The sequence below is a fragment of the Gobius niger genome (assembly GCF_951799975.1).
Source record: "Gobius niger genome assembly, chromosome: 10".
NCBI classification, from domain to species: domain Eukaryota; kingdom Metazoa; phylum Chordata; class Actinopteri; order Gobiiformes; family Gobiidae; genus Gobius; species Gobius niger.
The window spans coordinates 20,374,509-20,397,739 of record NC_136861.1 but is presented as its reverse complement, the minus strand read 5'-3'; the positions used below and the strand labels follow the sequence as shown (position 1 = coordinate 20,397,739).

General features: G+C 41.4%; 1 protein-coding gene across 4 annotated transcripts in view; it reads left to right on the top strand.

Annotated features, from left to right (window-relative positions):
• The window catches only part of dnm2a (dynamin 2a), a 28,385-nt gene extending 5,931 nt beyond the window's left edge, over positions 1-22,454 (top strand). Inside the window, exons 2-21 of one of the 4 annotated variants that reach the window (XM_079564281.1) lie at positions 1,198-1,271; positions 1,406-1,555; positions 1,767-1,970; positions 2,046-2,144; positions 4,149-4,309; positions 4,389-4,531; positions 5,046-5,181; positions 5,279-5,346; positions 7,745-7,883; positions 9,478-9,564; positions 9,862-9,932; positions 11,317-11,368; positions 12,391-12,402; positions 14,564-14,674; positions 17,268-17,377; positions 17,494-17,605; positions 18,902-19,063; positions 19,251-19,474; positions 19,785-20,048; positions 21,088-22,454. In XM_079564281.1, coding sequence (XP_079420407.1) covers positions 1,198-1,271; positions 1,406-1,555; positions 1,767-1,970; positions 2,046-2,144; positions 4,149-4,309; positions 4,389-4,531; positions 5,046-5,181; positions 5,279-5,346; positions 7,745-7,883; positions 9,478-9,564; positions 9,862-9,932; positions 11,317-11,368; positions 12,391-12,402; positions 14,564-14,674; positions 17,268-17,377; positions 17,494-17,605; positions 18,902-19,063; positions 19,251-19,474; positions 19,785-20,048; positions 21,088-21,160 — 2,452 coding nt within the window. In that variant the 3' untranslated portion in view covers positions 21,161-22,454. Of the gene's footprint in view, positions 1-1,197; positions 1,272-1,405; positions 1,556-1,766; positions 1,971-2,045; positions 2,145-4,148; positions 4,310-4,388; positions 4,532-5,045; positions 5,182-5,278; positions 5,347-6,893; positions 7,033-7,744; positions 7,884-9,477; positions 9,565-9,861; positions 9,933-11,316; positions 11,369-12,390; positions 12,620-14,563; positions 14,675-17,267; positions 17,378-17,493; positions 17,612-18,901; positions 19,064-19,250; positions 19,475-19,784; positions 20,049-21,087 lie in introns of those variants that run through there. The other 3 variants (XM_079564279.1, XM_079564280.1, XM_079564278.1) reach the window with 3 other exon arrangements.
• The last annotated feature ends 777 nt before the right edge of the window (positions 22,455-23,231 follow it).

Below are 23,231 nucleotides of genomic sequence, written 5' to 3'. Positions count from 1 at the left end.
ATTTGTATGTATCGTTCAGGTATCTGTATTGTTAAAGCAGAACTAAGAAGAAGAAGCTATCGTGCTAACGGACAAAGCTAACTGTGGGCTAGCGCCAATTTTGCAGTATTTACAGCCAAGTTTGAGAGGAAAAAAAAAAGATCTCCAATGTGTAATTGGGTTGTGGCACAATGTACAATATCCCTCTCTCCCTTTTCCTTTTCTGTCAGCGTAGTATTTACTCTCACAGACAATGAGTAAAAAAAACACACAACATACTACGATACCTGCAGTGGCGTTTATGGCCTCTAGGGGCATGAGTTAGTTAGTTCTGCTTTATGTACCGGTATCAAAAAGATTGTAATGGTACCCAGCAATAATAATACGACCACAAAGAGCCCACTTACTTTATTGTTTGCAAGGACATTATCCGAGTATTGTTTGTAGATTTTTGGGGTTTGTCTGCGACTTTTGAAAGAACGATTTTGATACAATTACGATTACTCTTTCAGCAGTTGTAGACCTGCTTGGACTGGCTCTCGTCCGGGGCATCTCCAGTTAAGTCCAGGCCATGAGGAAGTGGAAAGATAATGGTGGTTAGTTTGCTGACTTGGCTCTGCTCCTTCTCGAACTGCAGAGGTCCAGGGGTGCGCAGTGATTGGCAGCAGATGTAGTGTGTTTGCAGAGCCGATGTGGAGGGAGGAGAGAGAGCAGGGGACTGAGTCAGCAACTGGTTCAAAATTGCTCCGTAGCCTTGTCACTTAAAAGCAACAGATGAGTTGATGCTTGTGAAGAATTGGGATGTTTCAAAAGTTAGGCATGAGTTTGGACCACAACTAACAATTTTAATGACTTGCAGAGAGATTATTGCTCGTGCCTACCCTACCACAGCTAGACCATTACTAAACCATGAGCAAAATAGAAATGAAATGAAATCAACTATACAAAACCTCTCAGATTATAGCTTGTCATAATTGGATGAAAGTGTCACCAAAAGTATAATTGTAGCATTGTGACTGTTTGAAGTGGGCACGTGTGGAGTCTCATCATGTGAAAACAGGCTGTCATATTTGATTTGTCGTAAGACCAGGTCGAGGTGTGAAATGGGCCTGTGATATTAATTTGACACAGGTCTCGGAGTGTAATAAATGATTAATTAATCTTTCATCTCGTTCCAAGGTTCAGCTAAATTAATGTTTCCTTCTCTTCTTTCCACAGGGACTTCCTTCCGCGTGGATCGGGCATCGTTACCCGCAGACCTCTCATCTTGCAGCTGATAAACAATAAAGCAGGTGTGAAAATCCAGCTGTGCTTTTGTCAAACTGCTTTATATAAAGCCCCGTCTTTTCAGCGTCTTCACGTTGCCTTCGAGCGAAGATCCTTAATTAGATATGCCTTCTCTAAATGTCACTGTCTCCTTGTACAGAGCATGCCGAATTCCTGCACTGTAAAGGAAAGAAATTTGTGGATTTTGATGAAGTGCGGTCGGAAATTGAAGCGGAGACGGACCGGATAACGGGCTCCAACAAAGGCATTTCTAACATCCCAATTAACCTGAGGGTCTACTCTCCAAACGGTAAAGGACACATGTGGCATTAGGAATCATTGTAGCTCCCCCCCTAAGAGGAATATAATATGTGGTTTAGAAATGGATTTGTCTATTTTACAATCTTTTGTTTTGTTATTTGTACCAGAGCAATCCCTGATAAAGGGCATCTTCACAAACGCTAGTAGCTAATCCTATATTTGTTTCAATTGATGACATTTTCCACTGACCGGTCCCTCAGTGCTGAACCTGACCCTGATCGACCTTCCTGGGATGACGAAGGTTGCCGTGGGAGACCAGCCGGTTGACATCGAGTTCCAGATTCGGGAAATGTTGATGCAGTTCATCACCAAAGAGAGCTGCCTCATCCTGGCCGTCACCCCCGCCAACACTGACCTGGCAAACTCTGACGCACTCAAGATCGCCAAGGAAGTGGACCCGCAGGGTAAGCACTGAGTTCAGCTTTATCAGTGTTTTATTTGTCGTGTTTTGTTGATTTGTGTTTCTTATTTCACTGCAGGGCTACGTACCATTGGTGTCATCACAAAACTGGATCTTATGGACGAAGGGACAGATGCAAAGGACATTTTTGAAAACAAACTTCTTCCGTTGCGCAGAGGTACTAATTACCGTGTTTTCCAGACTATAAGTCGCTCCGGTGTTTAAGTTGCAGCAGGCTTGGTGACTACCTGGCCATGGAGGACTACACTGTTGACGAGCCTCTCCCGGCAGCACATTGTTCAAGCACCCATTTGCAAACTCTCTCTAGCTATAGATACAGACAGCATCGAGTCATAGAAGGGGGCATGGCTTTGTCGAGGGGGAAAATAGAATCTTCTGGGAAACTTATGGCTCGTTTCCACCAGCCCTACCCTTCTCTACTCTACTTGGTTTGGTCCTACTCTACTTGGCCTGGTTGTGTTTCCACTATTCTGTAGAATCTGATACTGTATCCATGGTTACCAGGGTGTATCCATGGATATAGCTTTGCTTTTGACTGTGTCCATTGGAAACAGTACCTGCTTGGCCTGGTTAGTACCAGGGCCAAGCAGGTACTAAAAAAAGTACCAGTTAACTGTAAAGTGGGCTGGTGGAAACATTTCAAATGCAGGCAAAGTAGAGCAGGGTAGAGTAGAGTAGGGTAGGTGGAACCGAGCCAATAGTTTTTTAGTTTTTCGCCATTTTCTGGTGAAATATTAGCTTGTTTATCACATACAAATAAAGTGAAGTCTGAATCAGGTCAATATGGGTGTTCATTCACAGCCAATTGTTCAGGAGAAGCGAAATAATCTGCAGTTGTAGCAAGCACTTGCTAGCGTTAGCATTAGCATGATGCTAGCATGTAGCATGTTTAAAGGGACTATACGGAGTTTAAAAAATTTTAAACTAAGTATTTTCATCCCCCCACATGTTCCAGCAATGTCCTAATGTGTAGAATGAGCTCAGACCTGTTCACCACAACTGCCTCTAAAATCCTGCACTGTCACTCAAAAAGGTGTTAATTCGGGTCCGTAGTGCTGTCATGCATGAGCTTAAAGGGATATTTCAGGATTTTTGACATAGGGCCTCATTTCCTAGTTATCCAGAGTGTTGCTGGTAGCTGGAGATATTTTTTTTGTAATTCATGCAGTTCTTATGTTTGAAGAGTTTCGTGGCGCTAGGCTAATGCAAGGCTAGCGCATTTCTACAATGTCAGCTAGCCTGCATTAACAACAGTATTACCTGAGGCAAAACACTTATAACGCCAGACTAACGATATAAATGTCTGTGTCAATAGAATAATTTTTACCATTTTGCATTTAAAATACCTTATTTTTTCTTCTTGTTTGTATAAGCTACGCAGCGAAGGAGTGATCTGCTAGAAAATAGTCCCTCAAAATGCGATCATTCATGTGATGCAAGGTCAGTTATATTTCAAAAATGATTCTATTGACACAAACATTTATATGGTTATACTGGCGTTATAAGTGATTTGCCTCAGGTGCTCTGTGGAGTGTGTAAGACTGTTACAAAAAAAATATCTCCAGGTACCAGCAACACTGGATAACTAGGAAACGAGGCCCTATGTCAAAAATCCTGAAATATCCCTTTAATATTGAAGCTGCAGTTACGCATAAGACCTGAGGTGGCAGTAGTGAGCATAAAATGACTAACTTGCATCTAGCCCCTTTAAGTGTTATTTGAATAATTAGAAAAAGTTTAGATTTTTCTCCAAGTTGTCTCTTATACCATATATGGGCGAATCCAGAGATGCCGTCTGTATCTATGGCCATCTTTTTTTGTTTTCTTCATTGCAGTAAGAGTAACCTCGGCTTGTCGCCAGTCCCTCACAAGTTTCTCGCTCATTCAAAATTTCCTTTCTGCTGCTCGATTACCGTTTTTTTTAAATCTTCAGTAGTACAGGTGTAGCTGATACTGGTACACAAGCCTAGAGCGCCCTCTAGCAGCTGTCAGTGTGAAAATTACAAACCTGAAATTATATGTTTTGATGAATAAGTTGCACTGGAGTATAAGTCGCCTCCCCAGCCAAACTATGACAAAAAAAATGCGACTTATAGTCAATAATATGGTATATCTCTTTTTAAAAAAGAATTTGTTGACTTACACATTGTAATCTTTGCAGGTTACGTTGGCGTGGTGAATCGGAGTCAGAAAGACATTGATGGAAAGAAAGACATCCGTGCGGCCCTCGCTGCCGAGAGAAAGTTCTTTCTGTCGCATCCCGCCTACAGACACATGGCCGAGCGCATGGGCACACCACATCTCCAAAAGGCTCTCAACCAGGTGTGTGCAGATCTTTGAGTTATCTACACACACCTTCATTAGAATATTACAATTGAAACATCTGTGCCTCTTTTCACAGCAATTAACAAACCACATCCGAGACACCCTGCCTGGACTGCGCAGTAAACTACAGAGTCAGCTCCTGTCGCTGGAGAAGGAGGTGGAAGAGTACAAGAACTTCCGACCAGACGACCCCACGCGCAAAACCAAAGCTTTACTGCAGTGAGTAGAAGAGGCCTTATAAGGACAAGAGTGTTTGTTCATTCTTTAAAGCACTTTTGTTGTTTTAAAATAAATTCCTTTTTGCTGCTATATTGTAAATGTAGCTAAAAATGGTAAATGGTCTCAACTTATATAGCACTTTTCCACCTACATTAGGCACTCAAAGCGCTTTACAGCAAGGATCCACTCACCCATTCATACTCTCATTCATACACCAATGTACGCAGACACTGGGAAAGACTTTTTTTGTAATCGAAATCGAAAGTATGCAATTTCTGTGGCGAACAATTGAGATGCGCGGGAAGAGATGGTTTAGATAGTTACTTTATTGTAAGAGTGAGAAATGAAACCACCTCCTGTGCAAATTGGAACAATCAGACACACTATTATCAGCATGTCTCGTCTTATGTTTTACTTGAACATTTAGCTAATGAAGGAAATTTTAAGTTTCTTAAAACCACTGATTTACACTATGGCAGTAAATGTTATTCAATAATGCCTTTCCTGTTTTCAGAATGGTGCAGCAGTTCGGTGTGGACTTTGAGAAGTGCATCGAGGGCTCCGGAGACCAAGTTGACACCAAAGAGCTGTCGGGTGGTGCAAAGATCAACCGTATCTTCCACGAACGCTTCCCTTTTGAACTGATTCGGGTGAGATTTTCATACAAACGAGCAAATCTGTGATGTTTATACGTGCGAAGATGATTGTAACAGAATGTTATTCACGCCCCTCCTCCATATGCGACAGATTGTGTTTGATGAGAAGGAGCTCAGACGGGAAATCAGTCACGCAATCAAGAACGTCCATGGTGTCAGGCAAGTACAGACAGAAGACGCTCCAGTCAGTCTACCTCCCACAGAGCGCGCAGGAGTCTTGTGCAAAATATACAGCTGCTGCTTTGTCTTTAGACATTATTTTACTGTGAAATTTGACAGTCCAATTCAAAGAGGCTCTAATCACAGTGTTTGCTTTTGTGTTCAATGCCTTTTATTCTACTGTGTTTGATCTTTCTCTTGTTCAGTGCAGCACCACCCACTCGTTTTCCATCACAGCCAAAGCATTTAGTTATTACATAGTATTGTGTTACATGTGCTTCAGTCCAGGAAATTACAGCCAAATCCACTCAAACTACTCATGTTTTCTCATAATTAATAATTTTAAGTTTTTGTAACATTTTATCTAGTTTTTTATGGTTATTATTTTAGTTTATTTTGCATTGATGCAGTCGGTTCAGTGAGTATTCACACCCCTCAATTTATTTATTACTATATATTATACTGTAAATGTTCAAACAATTATTTTAAGCTTTACTGGCTACTTATTTCACTATCTTTAAAGCAGTACTAAGTAACCTTTTTACCTTAAATCCATTTTTCCATAATTTTCCAAAATTTCCATAGTCCCTCTCAGGGTAATACAAGTGTTAATGGGATGATTCATCTCCCCCTGGTGTCTCTGGCTAGGAAACCATGCTTGCAACTTTCATGCACCGGGTCAGAGGCCCCAATACACACTAACGGAATCACAAATAAGAAGCTAACAGGCAAACGGGCAATGCTAACTGTGTGCTAGCACCACTTAAACAGTATTTACAGTCAAGTTTGAGTGAAAAGAATTATCTCCATGGTGTAATTGGATGTACAATATCCCTCTGTCCCTTTGTCTTTTCTGTCAGCGTAGTATTTACTCTCATGGACAATTAATGAGTAAAAAAAGGAACATGCTACGACACCTGCAGTGGCGCTTATGGCCTCTAGGGGCATGAGTTACTTAGTACTGCTTTAAAATGTCTTATTTACTGAAGTCGTGCAGTGCAAGCTTTTGACCAATTCAAATGTAGTATGTTTTTCTCAGACTGCTACGTGAAATAAAAATAATTGAAAGCCCTAATTTAAGGCCAATTTTTCCCCATTTTCTAAAATTGTTTTCATTCATTTTCTACGTAGAGTGAAATCCATTTTTGCCCCCATGAAGTATTTGTTCGCAGATGTTTGTGGAGGGGAAAAAAAATACAATCTGCAGTGATTGAAAACTCAGAAGTTGCAATGATATTCAAAACAATTATCCAGGTGCATGTTAGATTGCATGTTACATTACCACGCCATGATCCCTGAAAGGTGTGGAAAACTTGCTTATAAACTCATCCCTATCTAGAATCAGGACTAGGGCTCACAGATAAATTTAGTTCAGGGCCTTTAAAAGTGGTCTGAAAACTTTCTGAACCCACTGTAAATTGCCTTTCTTTTCATTCATGTCGCCATTTTTTTTTTTTTTTTGGCATTTCTGGTAGTGTCTCTCCTGTCCGTTAACTGTCCTACACGTGTCTGGCTCCGTGCCTCCGTGTCTCTCTGTGCGTCCTCAGAACGGGCCTGTTCACTCCTGACCTGGCGTTTGAGGCCATCGTCAAAAAGCAGATCGTTAAGCTGAAATCGCCCTGTATCAAATGTATCGATATGGTCATTCAGGAGCTCATCAACACAGTCAGGCAGTGCACCAACAAGGTACTGCAGGTGTCCAGCATCTCCCACTGCCCCAACACCGGGCAACAGGCGACAGAGGAGCAGAGCTGATGGCATAGTACACAGAACAAATGACTAGAGGCTAAACTGAAGAGTATCTATTCTCTTAAGTACAGACTTTTATTTGTATGTTCTAATCAGAGGAATAACCTATACATTAATGGCGTACAACTCGGAACTCATAAGTTAAGGTTTCTCAGGTTTGCGCTGTGCCGTGTGCCTTCAGCCTGTCCCGGCCTGTTGTCCCCGTGTGAAGGCCGTGCTGTCCTGCTGTGGTGGAGTGTTGTTGGCGCGTGCCGTGTCGTAACGCTGCATATGAGATGTTATTGGGCCTCTGGATCTGTCCCTCAGTCAACATCTCTGCTCTCTCTGGACAAGCTGCAGAGCCCACATCCTCATTCTACATAAAACCAAACCGTCAAATTATATCTAAGTTCTCAAATTTTCAGCTGACATGTGTTCACCCCAGCTACCGTCACAAATTTAGAGGAAGTAGCTTTGAAAGGAAGTGGATGTGAAATGACTGCGGCTTGTCCGTGTTCTATATTGGCTTGAATTTTCCGACTCAAAATCACTAACTGAGCAAATATCTTTCTTTTCCTCTTTTTTTCTCTCTCTCTCCTGTTTAATATCTATCCTGTCTGCCCTTGCTCCTCTGCTTCCACGCGATCGCTTTTTGACCCCCCCATTTCAGAACGGGTCTCTTCACCCCTGACCTGGCTTTTGAGGCGATAGTCAAAAAGCAAATTCTCAAACTGCGCGCTCCCAGCCTGAAGTGCGTGGACATGGTTGTGTCGGAGCTCACCGCACTCGCCGTGAAGTGCTCCAGCAAGGTAACCGTGGGATAAAGCCATGAAACAGGAGGGGAAATTTAATACATTCCCCCCACCCCCACCCCGTCCGTTTTCCCCAGTGAAGTTCTAACCACAATCAAATCCACACCATCTCCCATAATGCAGTTATTCAGATATTGTCATTTCAGAAGGTTTTCCCACTCCCTTCATTGTTAGTGTTGTATCCAACTTCATCAATGACATCTCGGCATAATTATTATAGTTTTTATCCTCTTAACCCCCACCTGAACCTAGCACATTTTACCAACTGGAAAAGCCAACTGGCTATACCCAAATCTAAAAGCTTAAAAAAACTCATCAAAAAAGTGACAAAAACACTACTAAAATGCCACTAAAGAGCAATGAAAAAGCAACAAAAACATGACAAAAAGAGATGAAAAAGTGACAAAAACGCTTAGAAAACCTATCATCAAAACCACGGCTACAACGAGACAAACAAGTTACGATTAGTTTTGTAAGTCTTAGATTTCAAATGAGGTATTACACTGTTGCTCTCTGGTTGAGAAGCTTTTAGATTTGGGTAAAGCCGAAGTTGAGAAAATGTGCTCGGTTAAGGCGGGGGTAAATTGAATCAGAGGGTGGCTCTGTTTGCCTTGGAGACTGTGCAATGGTTTTAACACGTGTGCACTGGAGCGCTTCACTGCCCAGTCTACTATCTGATGGGATTTAAGAAAATTGGATACTATTGAAACGCCGGCCATCTAAACTTAGAAATGTCTTCCTGTATGGGGCAGACTTATGAGATAAAGTCTTTCCAGGTGGTTAACAGGATTTTTCATTTGCCAAAACAAGGACAGAGTGAAGTCTAAATCTTGCTGCGTTCCCCTATTATTGCTCAGGGGTTATTACAGTTTGTGTCTGAGATAGTTTACATTTTTAAATGTCTTTTGATCGGAACAACAGAAGCAAGATTTTGTTCAAAGGCAGAGGTGGAGCTAATCTGGCTCCTCGCTCTTCGCTGACCCTTCGCTGTGGCCTGACATTCTGCCATGGGCTGAGCCAGATGGAAACAGACTGAAGTAAAAGGGAGATGATGGCAATAGCCCTTGGGCTCTGGTGGACACTGTCAGCCTCAATATTGCGTTTCCATAGCAACGCGTCTCCATCACCATCTTGTGGTCAGAAAGGCGCATTGCACACAAATCTGTCCTTCCCATCTTAGTCTCAAAACTAACACTTAAATCAGGGGTCTCCAAGTAATAATAGGAAACTAAACCATTTTCTTAACCTAGCTTCCTAAAAGCCTAAGTAGCTCTCTGCTGTTTGGATTTTAGTTTCTCTCAGGGGAAAACATTTGGCGATCCCTGATTTAAAGATTTTGTAACAACTTTCATCGTCTATTATCTCCTGATAGACCCTTCAATAACGTCTCTCTTGTGTGTTGAGCTTTTTTAACTCCGGCACTAAACTGTCACTTGACTCTTTCCCCTTTTCTCTGTTCTTTACTGTCTCACTTCTCACTTCCTGTTTGTCTGTGATGTTCGTGGTAAGTCTGACCAGGCTGCGACTCACACGTTTGCGCATTTGTGCCAACCTATGCTGCAGTTGTTGTGTGTTATGTGGTATTTTGCAGCTCAACTCGTACCCTAGACTGAGAGAGGAGACCGAGAGGATCGTGACCACGCACATCCGAGAGACGGAGGGGAAGACCAAGGACCAGGTCGGTTTTATTTATGTAATATTGCCTTGTTAACATAATGAAAAAATGGAAAGTTAAGTGAATTCTATTTTTTAAGCCACCTATCCCAACATCCGTCTATAAAGTTGTTTTTTAATTGAAATGATTGTTGATAACTATCTGGCATAGACACACTTGACTTTGCAGTGTCTGAGTCTATAATTTGTAAATATCAATAGGGTTTGCGTTTACAAGTGTGAAATCTGAGGCTAGACGCTCCTGAACGGATGTGTTAATTGAAGCCTTGACTCCTAACCACAATTTTCTGCTTTCATTAAGGTCCTGCTGCTGATTGACATTGAGTTGTCCTACATCAACACCAACCATGAGGACTTCATTGGTTTTGCCAAGTATGTGCTCTGTTTCATTCACTCACTGCCTGTTTTCAAAGCTGCTGAGCTCAAAATACCGTGTTCAGCTTGTGTTTCGGCTGAATAACAAGGGAAAGCCCCGTAACTACCATTTCCACACATGTTAAGAACTTTGCTGTGGCGAATTTAATGTAGACTGCCAATTAGCGCCTAGCCATATCAAAGCATGTGTTTTCCTGTGGGAAGATGAGAATTATGGTGATTACGGATGCGTTAGTCGGCTGTCTTTATTCCAAGCATGCTACAAAATGACAAGTCAATCAAAAGCCCTTGATTGAGTGGTAGATGAGACTTTCATATTTTTGCATTAGACACTGCCCGGCCCCCCCCAAAAACCTTTTTTTGGATGGTGACTGTCTTTTGGGCCAGGTAGTGTTCAGGTTAGTGCTAATGTTTACAAAAGCCTTTTTGCGTGTGCCTTGTAGACTAATTTAAACATTTAAAAGATAATGCAGTTTAAAGCAGTACTAAGTAACTTGTTTACCTAAATAAATCCTTTTTCGTAGTCTATCTGGGGATAATGCAAGTGTTAATGGGACGATTTGGGGGTCTTTCATCTCCCCCGGTGTCTCTGGCCAGAAAACCACACTTGCAACTTCCCTTCACCGGGTCGGAGGCGCAATACACACTAATAGAATCACGAAGAAGAAGCTGACAGGCTAACGGGTAAAGCTAACTGTGGGCCAGCGCCACTATAGCAGCATTTACAGCCAAGTTTGAGTGACAAAAATGAGCTCCATTGTGTAACTGTACAATATCCCTCTCTCCCTTTGTCTTTTCTGTCAGCGTAGCATTTACTCTCACGGACAAATAATGTGTAAAAAAAACTGCAGTGGCGCTTATGGCCTCTAGGGGCATGAGTTACTTGGTACTGCTTTAAGGCTTGAGTTGACACATCATAATTGACACAGTCATAATTGTAAAAGTAAAAGTTCTCCTCATCCACATCAATAACCCAGTAATGGCGTGGGAGTTGGATTGTTGCACAGCGACTGCATGGCGAGTGGATATCCCAAACTGTCTGAACGATAAGCCGGGGCTGTTTAACGTTTTCCATGACAGTTTCAGTCCTGACTACCGGAGACTGGATGATGGTAGCAGCCCAGGTTACAGCAACAGCAGGTGGGCAGACAGACCCCGATGATGCAGGCTTGTGTAAATGTCAGCGAGGCAGCCTTTTGAAAGCCCATTGTACAGGGTAGAAAGGGCTTTTACATTTTTTCCCAAGTGTAAAACGTGCTACACAAAAATACTGTAATTACAATTTAATTTGATAGAATTATTGCTGCCGGGTTTCATGAATAAGGTATCATTTAAGTCGCCCTTTCACTCATTCTGTTCTGTCCCCTCTCTGTAATGTCAGTGCTCAGCAGAGAAGCACAGCGGCCAACAAGAAGAGGCCAATGCCCAACCAGGTACGTCTCTGCCCTTTTCTCCGCTCCCCTGTTAATCCCCCCCGACTGATGTCTCCCATTAGCAGCCTTTTAATCCACTATGTGAATACACCTGACACAGTAATGTAGCCCACAGCTGTTCATTTGCCTCGACCCATCTAAAGGTGTGTGTCCTGGTTTTGATTAGCAACTCGGGCTGCACAATATGACACAAAAAAAACCAAGCCTAAAATGGAACTACAGGAGGAAATAATGACCGGACCCTGAACCTTTTGTGTCAGGTTGTAGTCTCAGTGATATATTGTGGCTTTAGTAATATGAATATACCACCACATTATATTGCAATGACAATAATTTGCTGATATATTGTGCAGCCATTTCAAAAAAATGTCACTCTTAACATTGTCCAAAGTTGCCATATGTAAACTTAGTTAGATTTGATCCACGATTTAGAGTGGGCACTGATCACAGGTGGGTTGTTTTAGCAGGGGATAGTGTGGCCTTAATGAACTAATAGTAAATCCCCGCTTCCCTGCTTTTCTCTAAACAGAGTTTGTTTTAATGGCTTTTTATTAATCGCATGAGAGCGAGGCATGTGTAACAGCAACAGTGATCATAGGATTGTGTTGAAGCTCTTCTTTTTAACTCACAGCATCTTTTTGTTTTGTTTTTTAATTCAGAATGTGCATGGACTTGCGCGCCTTCGACTAAGCAACAATTATGACATAACCAAATGTGGTTGACATGAAGTAATTCTAATTGCATGTAACTTTCTTGCTCTGTTTGTCCCCTCCCTCTCACTTCCTCTTGACCTGTCTCACTCTTTTCCTCATGGCCTTTTGCATCAATAAATGTTCCTTCTCCTGGACATTTATTGCCCTGGCCGTATCATCACATTCTCCTCTCTCTTCTTTTCATCTTTTACCTCCTCCACCTCTGCCCCCACTGCTGTCTCTCTGCTCGCTCGCTTTGCCATTTCTTTTTGCTACGATTTTCCCCTTTGCTTTACCTCCCCCCTCCCCAACCCGTTTCTGTTACTGCAGGGTGAGATTCTGGTAAGTACCCCACAGATTTTAAACCAGGCCTTGTCAAAGGGGGGGCAGCAGGGGTAGACCAGGCTAAAGAACTGACAACATCACACATAAGGGGCTGCATTGAGTGGAGTGGTTTTGGACGGAAGCAGCACAAACAGAGCTGTACAAACAGGTCTCTCCAACACGCTCCTGGTTTTACCTCCTGCAGCTCGGTGAACTGGGAGAGCTCCTGCACGAGGTACTGTCGGCAGAACTAACATCCTGCTGACACACGTCCAGTAATTTGGGACTGTCAGCAGTTTAACTCTATTTAGATATAATTGGGACAGTAATTGTGCATAATTGCATAATCTGAGCACTCACTAACAAGCGTCTGCCTAGAGTTGGATACATTATTGGCATACATTTTTAGTAAACTGTTTGAATAATGTGAATGATAAAAGTTGACACCGTAATACTAGATAATGTTGATGCCATCAGTTCTTATTGTGCCGTACCTCTGCTGCTGCCTTGTGCACAGCTGCCTTAAGTTTGCCTTGTGAGAATCATCAAGGAATACATTTGGGAGGGATTCTGGCTTAGAGTTATCATTGTTTAGAGTCATTATTTTGATCACCTCCTTTGAATACCACTGATCTTACACTACGTGCATGAACATCCACTACTAAATCTATGTATATTAACAAATTCTTATTTATTTTCTTATAAACCTTTGGTCGTATTGATCTCTCGGTCCATTATTCAGAACTACTCTCACTCAAATCTGGTGACTGGTCTCAATCTGTCGGGACACAATAACTCAAAGTGCATGTTTCATGAGTACATTTCTTTTATTAGTGGTAACTGTTTCTAATCAATCCTCAAACCAGTAACACAGATGTAAACAAAAGCATCAGATGTAACAAACAACATAATAGCACTTCAGAACTTTTTTTTTACTTCAAATGAATTGCTCATCGAGGCACACTACACATTTGGCTCCCTTGTTCGTCGCTCCCTACATGTTTTATGTTGCTGCTTGCCACCTACTAACTTAAAGCATTGTTTGTGTCATACTGAATGCACAGAGAGAGCAGGAACAATCAAAAGCAGGTTTTCAAAAAACTGCAGTAGCCAATAGATGGCTGCTTAGAATCTCTGTATACAACAACAACAAAAGTACCAATGTCGAAACAAACAAAAGCCTGCTATTATCCTCTCCACTCTTGGATTCTCAGTTGCATTATATATTCCCATCTAACCTTAAACCCAGCCAAGTCTTGTGATCTCAGCGTATGTGTCTACCTCCCTTTTACTTCCTAATCCTAACACGAACTTCATGCCATCAATTTAACCAGATTGTACCCATTTGTTTGTAACCCGGTAACCCAATAACACAGCTTTTGTCTTTATTGTGTCGTTTTTACTGACCCACTAACATTGCACTTCTGAATCTTGGTCATTGACTTTAGGAGATGCATGTTCTGGACACCATCTGGCCCTGTTTGTTGTTTTAGGGAATTCTTTATAATTAAAAGCAAACAACAACATCCTTGCTCTTCTCTGCTCAAGATCCTGAATGCTTTTGTGTACATGAACCCATTCATATACTGTTCATTATAAATCAGAAGGCATACTTTAAAGTGGACATATCATGCAGATTTGTGGCAAATAGAAGAAATGTGGGCATTTTTTATGACGGGTTTAGCTTTTATTATACGAAATAATATCTATATATGAATAAGAAGTGAAGAGCTAGAGACATGGCTGGTCAGGATTCTGAATTAGCCTAGAGATCCCTTTGCACACAAATCAATGGTAAACACACTTTATGTTTAAAATAAAGGAGACACAAATCGATGCGCATCCGCATTAGAAGATGAAACAACCAAATTAAACTGGATTACTCAAAGCTGGGTGAATGAAGATTAATACCACTCAAAGTATGTCAAAAGTTGATTTTGCATGGTATGCCCCTTTAAAGTATCATCTAATAATACAAAGTAGCCTATAAAGAGTCCTAATAAGTCTCCAGAATCAAATACTGAATTGATAATTGAGTTGGCTTGCAGGTAAGTATGAATCTTTTGATTCAGTTCTAATCTAGATAAACCGATCAGTACATCATCAGTAAAAGCTATTAAACAATCACTGCGTTTTGTTGCACCTCTCTCCTCTGTACGCCTTCTCCCTACTCCTACAGGTGATCCGGAAAGGTTGGCTGACCATTAACATCAGTATCATGAAAGGAGGCTCCAAAGAGTACTGGTTCGTGCTGACAGCGGAGTCCCTGTCGTGGTACAAAGACGAGGAGGTGAGTGATAGTGGGACTGGGCCCTGTGTGTGTAGGAAGGGGGGCACGTCCCGACCCAGCCTAACCAATGTGCAGACTACTGTTCAGCTATAGGCCCATGAACAGGTAGTCTGAACACTGGGCAGGCGGGGGGGCAGAGTCCGGAGGAGGAAGGACCTGCAGGTCACTGTGGCTTGCACCTGGGACAAGAGGCAAAAGTAAACACGGTCAGATGGATCAGATAAAGCAGAAATAATGTGCATTACTAAGAGATTTAGCTATTAAAATATCTTCTTTGATACAATTATGCTTAGTCAGTGAGCTGGAGTATAGACTCTATGTAACAGTAAAATAGATAAAGGTTACGCACATATATTACAGAACCAGATGAACCTTTATAATTTTCATTGACTGATGTAGCGTAGATGTTCCAGTGACTAAGTGAGATGCATAGCAAGAGCATAGCCTGATACTCACCACTTCTGCTGAGTGCCATCCAATCATTGAATAAAATAAAAAAAGCACCATGATTAACCACTAAATGTCCATCTTGACGGCCTAAACATCCATAAAGTTTGTGTCGGAGGATTGAGAGTGTTCGGAAGAGCCAAAAAGCGGCCGATCCGGCGAGGGAGGATGGTGGAGGCGATCTGACGTGGCAGGCGAGCTGAAATGTTCCAGCCGGGATCTGACTTTGGAATTTGCAGGAAATCGTACTGGGTTACGGGGGCCGGAGGGGGCGGTGTGATTATGCGCACCGTGTCTAAAGCAAATCAATCTTTTTCAAAAAAATGTATAACCCTCCACTATTGGTTAAACGTGTGTTAGCAGACGTCCCAAAGTCCCTTCAGTATATGCGTATCCAATTTGTTGAACTTGTTTGTTTGTGGTTGCACGCGTGGTGAAGTCGTTGGCCTTTGCGAGCGCATGTGTTGGGGGTTGGGGATTGTGCACAGCTCCGAGTGATGTAACTGTTGGGTCTCCGCCGCGCTGTTTAGTGCCAGAGTAAATGTTTCCAGATGTCTTAGCTCAAAGCACTGGCACCCCATTCCCCCACAAGTCCCTTCACTCCTCCCCCCAAAACTGGTCAATTCTTGTGCGGCCCTTTTGAGGCAACTGTTGTGGCGCTATTGGGCATCGCAATAATGAATTGATTGAGTGAAACTGAAAGAGAAGCTGCTCCCTACGTAGACACTTCCACAAATTTCAACGATTTTACTGAGGATCATTTAATCCCACTGATTTTACAACCTTGAATCACGATGATTCCAGTAAAAAAAAAAAGTTTAACTGTGTCATAAATTTAACACAAAAGCAGTGCTAAATCTGAAGAAAGAACCCCTTTCATTTTTGTGTCATCATAATGTGAATTTTAAATGTCTGTGAATTTTCTGCTTTGACATGTTTAAACACTGAATCACTGAATTCACCCTTAAAATATAAAATATGAAATGTTTAAAAAAAGTCAAACCCTCAAATTCAACATTAGAAATTCAGAGAGTGAAATTCGCAGCGAAGAATTCACACTGAACATCCTGGACACCAAGGCATGAGCAATCGATCCAGAGTGATTCGAGCCAAATTCTGGTTCATCGGCAAACGTTGCAAGGGACCAATCAAAATTCTTTTTTTTATTTTTGTATTTGTTTTTTTTTCAATCAAAATTCTTAGATGCGACTCGTCAACTCCTGTTTCCTCATCTGTAAGCCCCGCCCACTTAAGACACAAACCAATTGGAAACATCCTGCATCTCAGCTCTCAGTCATCCAGGATTGATTGCTCGTGCCTTGAGGTCCACGATGTGCTGTGTGAATTTTTCCACTCTGAATTTTTACTGTTGAATTAATTGATTCTTTAAATATTTAATATGTTGAGGGTGAATTTTTCCATTTGAATGTTTTTCTACTGCAAATTTTACACTGTTCAACTGTTGAATTTTCTTTTTTTACATTGCGTATTTTAAGGGTGACTTTATGTACTTGAAGTTTTTATAGCAAATTTTACAGTCTAGTCTTGAATTGGATGTTTTGAAAAATGATACAGTGAATATTTAAAAGGCGAATTTTTCATTTTCATTTCAAAAGCCTTGAAAAATTTGCAGTGAATGTTAAGTGACTGAAAACAAAAAATCAAACATGTTATTTCAGTGTTAAAAAGATTCAAAGCATACATTTCACAGACATTTAAAATTCACATTTTGATGACACAAAAAATCCATGTTTCTTGACAATAATTGAGCTCAACAAGTCTTGCCTACATTGAAACCGGCTCTGGTTCTGGAAGTAAAATTCTCAATAATTGTTCAAGTACACTCAATTCTCACAATTCTTTTTTATTAAACCAAACCCTAAGAAAATACAGCGAAATTATTTTATAACTTGTAAATGGTAAATTAAGGCGCAAACAATAAAAAGTGAAATTGAAATTGAAATTGAACGAGAAGTCGATGTAGTAATATTCTTTACAAGCCTATTCATCCATCCCCCATGTTCAGATCACAACGGAAACGCGTGCCACCATTTCTGCTCCAAAAGTAGAAAATCGCTCAGTTTTATATCAAATATTTATCTGGCTTCATGTCTACAGTAATGCGTTTGTGTCTGCTCCGCTGTAGGAAAAAGAGAAGAAATACATGCTTCCTCTGGACAACCTGAAGCTCAGAGATGTGGAGAGAGGCTTCATGTCCACGAAGCACGTCTTTGCAATATTCAACACGGAACAGAGGTGTGTCTCACTTTATACATCCTTGATACGTTAGTCCTGTTTAGTTTTTCTCTTAGGATATTTTCTTGTAAATTCTGTAATCTGACAAATAACATACTAATGATATATGCGCACAGGAACGTGTATAAGGATCTCCGTCAGATCGAGCTGGCTTGTGAATCTCAAGAAGACGTCGACAGCTGGAAAGCATCCTTCCTCAGGGCCGGAGTTTATCCAGAGAAGGACCAGGTATCAGTGGCCTCTCACCAGCTTCAGTAACACTGCTATGTATATAATGTGCTGTGGTTCTCAAATGCTTTAGCTTTGGACATGCCACGCCCCAAATAAGAATATCCGGCTTGAAGGACCAATGTTAAGGGATTGTAGGACTTTACTATGGTTATCTGGAATTCTTTATCCACTCAACATCGCATTCAGACACAAAGGGCAGTTTAGGAATTTTAATGATGTTTCAATCAGTTACAAAGTCTGGTATCTGAAAAATAACTATTAACTACGAGTAACTAGCTAATACTGTACACACATAATTGAACACCTAAATCACATTTCTTAAATGATCACATTAAACTATACTAAATAATAATGAACTGTCAGATATATCTTTTTGCCCACCTCATACACAGACGCAGATATTTGCAACTGCCCAACTGAACCTAACTGACTGCTCAACTATTTATATGGCGCTCCGTTAGCTAAATCCGGCATATTTACAGCACTCGTTGTCTGTTCATTAATATTCCCATTAGTCCCATTCAAATGAATTAATAAATGAAAAAAATGTCACGACTCCACTTCTGGGTCCTGGCAGAAATATGTGAGAAAAAAAAGTCTTAAAAACAACAATCAATATTTCTGAAACTCAAGAGTTACTCAGAGATTCTGGAAGTAACTCAGAGTTACTGAACCTACTTATTTCTCAGACTCATTAGCCATAAATGCCGCACCTACTGCTAAAAAAGTAATATTTACTAAAGTCGCTACTTCCGGGTTTTGCTGCTACGCCGCCTCGGACTTTAGCATTTTTCTCTGCTAAACCCGGATGTAGTGATTTTGGTAAATATTACTTTTACAGCAGTAGGTACGGCTAAGGTTTTGGCTAATAATGGGCCTGATAAATAAGTATGTTCAGTAACTAACTCTCTGTTGAGTTTCAGAAATTGTGGTATTGAAGAGTTTTTTATGTAGTTCCTCGCACATCTGCCGGTCTATGCGAACCTGGAAGTAGAGCTGTGATGTCACCCCTTAACAAACGTATAGAGAATATATAACAATATCATTATCATATACCAGGGACATGAGCTGCGAACTAGCACTAGCTAAAGCTCTTCATGCATCGCATCAGCTGCAAACCTTTATTGTAACTATGTTGATTGTATCGTCCCTGATAAATAAATAAATCCATGTCAGTGTTTCAAATTATGAGAACATTTGGCAATTGTATATTGTGTGTATGTTCTGCCACTTGAGAACCACAGCATTGTTCATACCATTTCTGTTTTAATTTGCTTCATTCTCCTCTTCCAGGTAGAGGAAGAGTCGGCCCCTGCAGACACCTTTTCCATGGACCCTCAGCTGGAGAGGCAGGTGGAGACGATCCGTAATCTGGTGGACTCATACACGGGAATCATCAACAAATCCATTAGAGACCTCCTGCCCAAAACCATCATGCACCTCATGATCAACAATGTGAGTAACCCATAATGTTTTGAATGCAGGAAATTGGTAACTAAACTCGGGGAAAAAAAGAGAAGTAACATACAACTTTCCATGGCACTATAATTACAACATATTGTGACATAACCTGCACTTTCATTTCTCTCTGACTCACCAAATAGTTTTTTTTTTCCATTACATTTCCTTTTTTGTCTTTTAGAGTAAGGATTTCATTCACTCCGAGCTCCTGGCCTACCTTTACTCGAGCGGGGACCAGAACACCCTGATGGAGGAGTCTGCGGACCAGGCCCAGCGCAGGGACGAGATGCTGCGCATGTACCACGCCCTGAAGGAGGCGCTGCAGATCATCGGAGACATCAGCACCACCACCATCTCCACCCCCCTGCCCCCGCCCGTCAACGACTCCTGGATGCAGAACGCCAGGTAATGCCTACGTGTCTTTCCACTAATGTTTATTTATTTTCCTATGTTTACCTAAGATTTTTAAATGCTCACTCTTGCATAATGAGGAACAGTAGGCTTATTTATGTCATGTCCTCATCATTAATAACCCACTTTAAAGTTATCATTAGGAGGACGTTCAGTGTCACTGGAGAGTTTTTATGCATGTTACAATAGTCCTTTTATTATGACATATGGATAATGACTTGGAATGTTCCGCAGTGTGGCTTTTAAAGACACATTATCCGAAGAGTTTTGTCTTAATTTCAGCAACATCTCTCTTTCTATGCAGCCCGACCCCCCAGCGCAAGCCGCCCCCTGCCTCCACAGCTCCTCCCAGTCGACCGCCTGTGGTCCGGGGCACGACTCCTGGTCCCCCCACCAACCCCTCTCCTCCATTTGGGGCTCCTCTCAACCCCTCTCCCGCCTTCGGAGCCCCTCCCATCCCGTCCCGCCCCAACCAGCCCATGAACGCCTTCAACAGCCACCAGGACCCCTTCAGCGCACCCCCACAGATCCCCTCCCGACCGGCCCGTGTCCCACCAGGCGTGCCCAGGTATCACTTTAGAAACTAATAGACGAGCGTGTGTGAGTTCCTCCTCTAGGGCATTACAATTGTTGAAGGATATTTTACTGGGGATTGTAATTAATTTAATTTGGGGTTTATTTATTATTTAAATCTAATATGTTGTTCACACAGAAAACACTTCCAGGGACCGAAGCTTCAGTTAGAAAACTTTAATACTAAACTGCTTAAGTAATACAAGAGTCACATGCATCTCAGTTACACAAAGTGCTTTACAGAATAAGAGCAATATGTTCACTCAAAGAGGAACTAAACACGTCTAAGACCAATCTCTCTAATTTCAGTATAAACTATAGTTGCTTTTTTCGCTTAAAACCATGCATTAGCTCGCATTTGCTAAGTGCATTTTTTATTTTATTTTATTCGTAGCTCATTCAAACTCATGTCATAATCACGTATCGTGAGCAGGAGTAGGAAGTGCATTCAGCAATGCATCCAAATATCAGGCTAGTGTGTTATTAGCACTTATCCAGTGTAGAAGCTGCCATATCGCGCCATAACAACTTTCTGTGTTTATGCAATGTGAGCGGAGTGAGGTGTTTAGTCCCGCTGTAACAGCCAGATCAAATCTGTAAAATATAAATAATTATAAATCAAATGAAAAGGTGTGAGTGAAGGTAAAATGCCTTCAGTTGTCACATGTCCAGCTTAATTGAACTATTTCCAGCCTGAATATAAACGTAATCAGAGTTAAAGACCTGTCTCACGTCTTCAAAAAGAGATTTTAGCTGCATAAAACTGAAAGCTTTTGCGCTCCTGCTGGTGCCCAGAGTCACAAACGGGACACATTTTAGGACAATAGGATACGCAGGACATTATATTCCTTAAATAATTGCAGCCTTTGGTGGTTGCGCTAAACTTGTATCCTGTATTCTCTTGTTTCCCCTTCAATCACGGGTGACTGTTTCCTCTTTTGGTTGTTCCTGTGTATCTTCTATTGCCTTCTCCTTTTATCTGTCGGGTTATTTGGTGTCTCTCACTTCTCCTCTATCTTCTGTCCTTGTTGCAGCCGAAGACCCCCCGGCGCCCCTTCTCACCGGCCCACCATAATCCGCCCCGCCGAGCCCTCCCTGCTAGACTAGACCCGTGGCCAAGCCCAGCTTATCCAGTGTGCGCCCGTGTCGTTCTCGGCGCACTTTAAACCCGGCATTGGCGGGAGTGGGAAAGGCTACGGCCGTGTCATGTCAGCAAATTAGCCCGTTTTAAACATGTCTGGTCAAGCACTGTTAATAAGCCACACATGCCGACCTGTTCAGTGTGTGATAACGCCTTGCAAGCACTTGAACAACTTCTGCTGTGGACAAAACTCAGATATGCTTTGTAAGAACTGGTTTACAGCCCATTTTCATCCGATGTTTAGCCTTTCACACAAACTCTAGGCCTGCCTCATCCCCCCCTGTATCCACTTACGTGTCCCTTTAATGAATAGATATTTCATTCAGTACTTTATGGTGACTGTTATTTTGCAATATCTTGTTCTTGTATTTTATTTGAGTGACTTTTAATGAGAAATGTAGCTTTAAAAATCAGAAGAAAAAAACACGCAGAGAGATCAGAATGTGTTTAACAGCGATACATAGGAGAAAAATAAACAACTTGGGAGTGATCATAACTATCCAAGCACTTCCAGCCTTAGCGAATAGAACACTATGCACGGCGAGTAGGAGGCGCGACGTCCAAACCTCTCTCCTCACGATCACTTTTAGAAGTCGCCATTACATATTCTATTGAAATACCCCATCGAGGCCTTTAGCGTTTACTCATTCCTTAGGTTTTGAATTTTTTAAAAAGAACCCAGGGCATAAAGGCAAGAAGCAATTTGTTTCCTCTTCAGCCTTCAACAGTGGCCTCCATTTAAAGGATATTTTGTATATACCAGACCTCTTTTACAGGGGTTAGCACTTGTGTCCGATCCGTTAAAACAACAAAAAAATAGAATATCCCAATAACATTATTTATCAGCCAGACTTTTTTTTTGACATTTTGGCCTTGTACGACGTTAGGGTTCATAGGGATGGTATCATAACAAAAGCTTCTATGAAAGTGTATTTTGTGGTATATTTCAAAAGGGGATTGCCATTGGGGTTGTTTTGATGTTCCCTCCTTTTTTTTCCATTTAATCAGTAGTGGAGGTGTTGGTGGTGGGAGATTTGTCCGAATGAGATAAAAGCACACTCTGTCTTGACGAGCCCTTATATGTCAATACACTCAAATATTATTCGAATCATATAGTATCTAAACGGGCTTTTGACAGAGTATGCTTTTAATACAAGTGCATAGGTTGTGGTTGTGGTGACAGCTCTCTGAAAAAGACGGCCCCTACATAAGGATTAAGCACCTCGAGTACTTGCCGTGGTCTACTATTTATTTCCAATTGGACGCAGGAGGACAAAATTGGCTGTCACTTTAACCAGCACAATGAAGTCTGTAAATCTCTGTAATATTGTAGTATTTTCTCCTCGATCGTGTGTATACCCACTTCTCTTCTCTACACCTTTTGTTTTCATGAAAGCCCTTTTATTTTGTCAAGTGCCTCTGTAGCAATGAACTGATCTGACCTGATTTGGAAGCAGGAGAGTGAAATAAAGGGTGTTGTGAATAATAATATACACGTCTGGTGGTTGGTGTCTCTCTGTGTGCGCTGTGTTCCAGGACTTCTTGTTTTGTTTCTGAATTAGATATGCAATTTGTTCTTTAAATCAGGATCCAACCTAGTGTGCTTATATTAAACAATCCAAGGGGGTCATAATAGCAAAGAGAGGAGCCTGTGATTTGAACAGCTAAAGTAATACTAGAGTCACATGGGTTTTACCACACATTTGTCATGGTCTACTGCTCCAAACTTTTTGCCTTATTATTTTTGCAATGGGTCTCTGTGGAGGTCATTCTGAACTTTGAATAGGACATTATTTTAAACATTCTACTTTACCGCACAGTAATAGACTGCATGCTATTTAAGAGATAAGATAGTACTTTATTGATCTCACATCATTACATCCCCATACCAAGCGGAGACCACTTTTCTTTATCCATGTTTAGACCATAGCAGTTAATATTGTAATGACACGCAAACACATGACCATTTCAATCATCAAAAGCCTTTTTTTGTACATAAAAATATATGTATGTATTTGTATATTCCCAATTAACGGA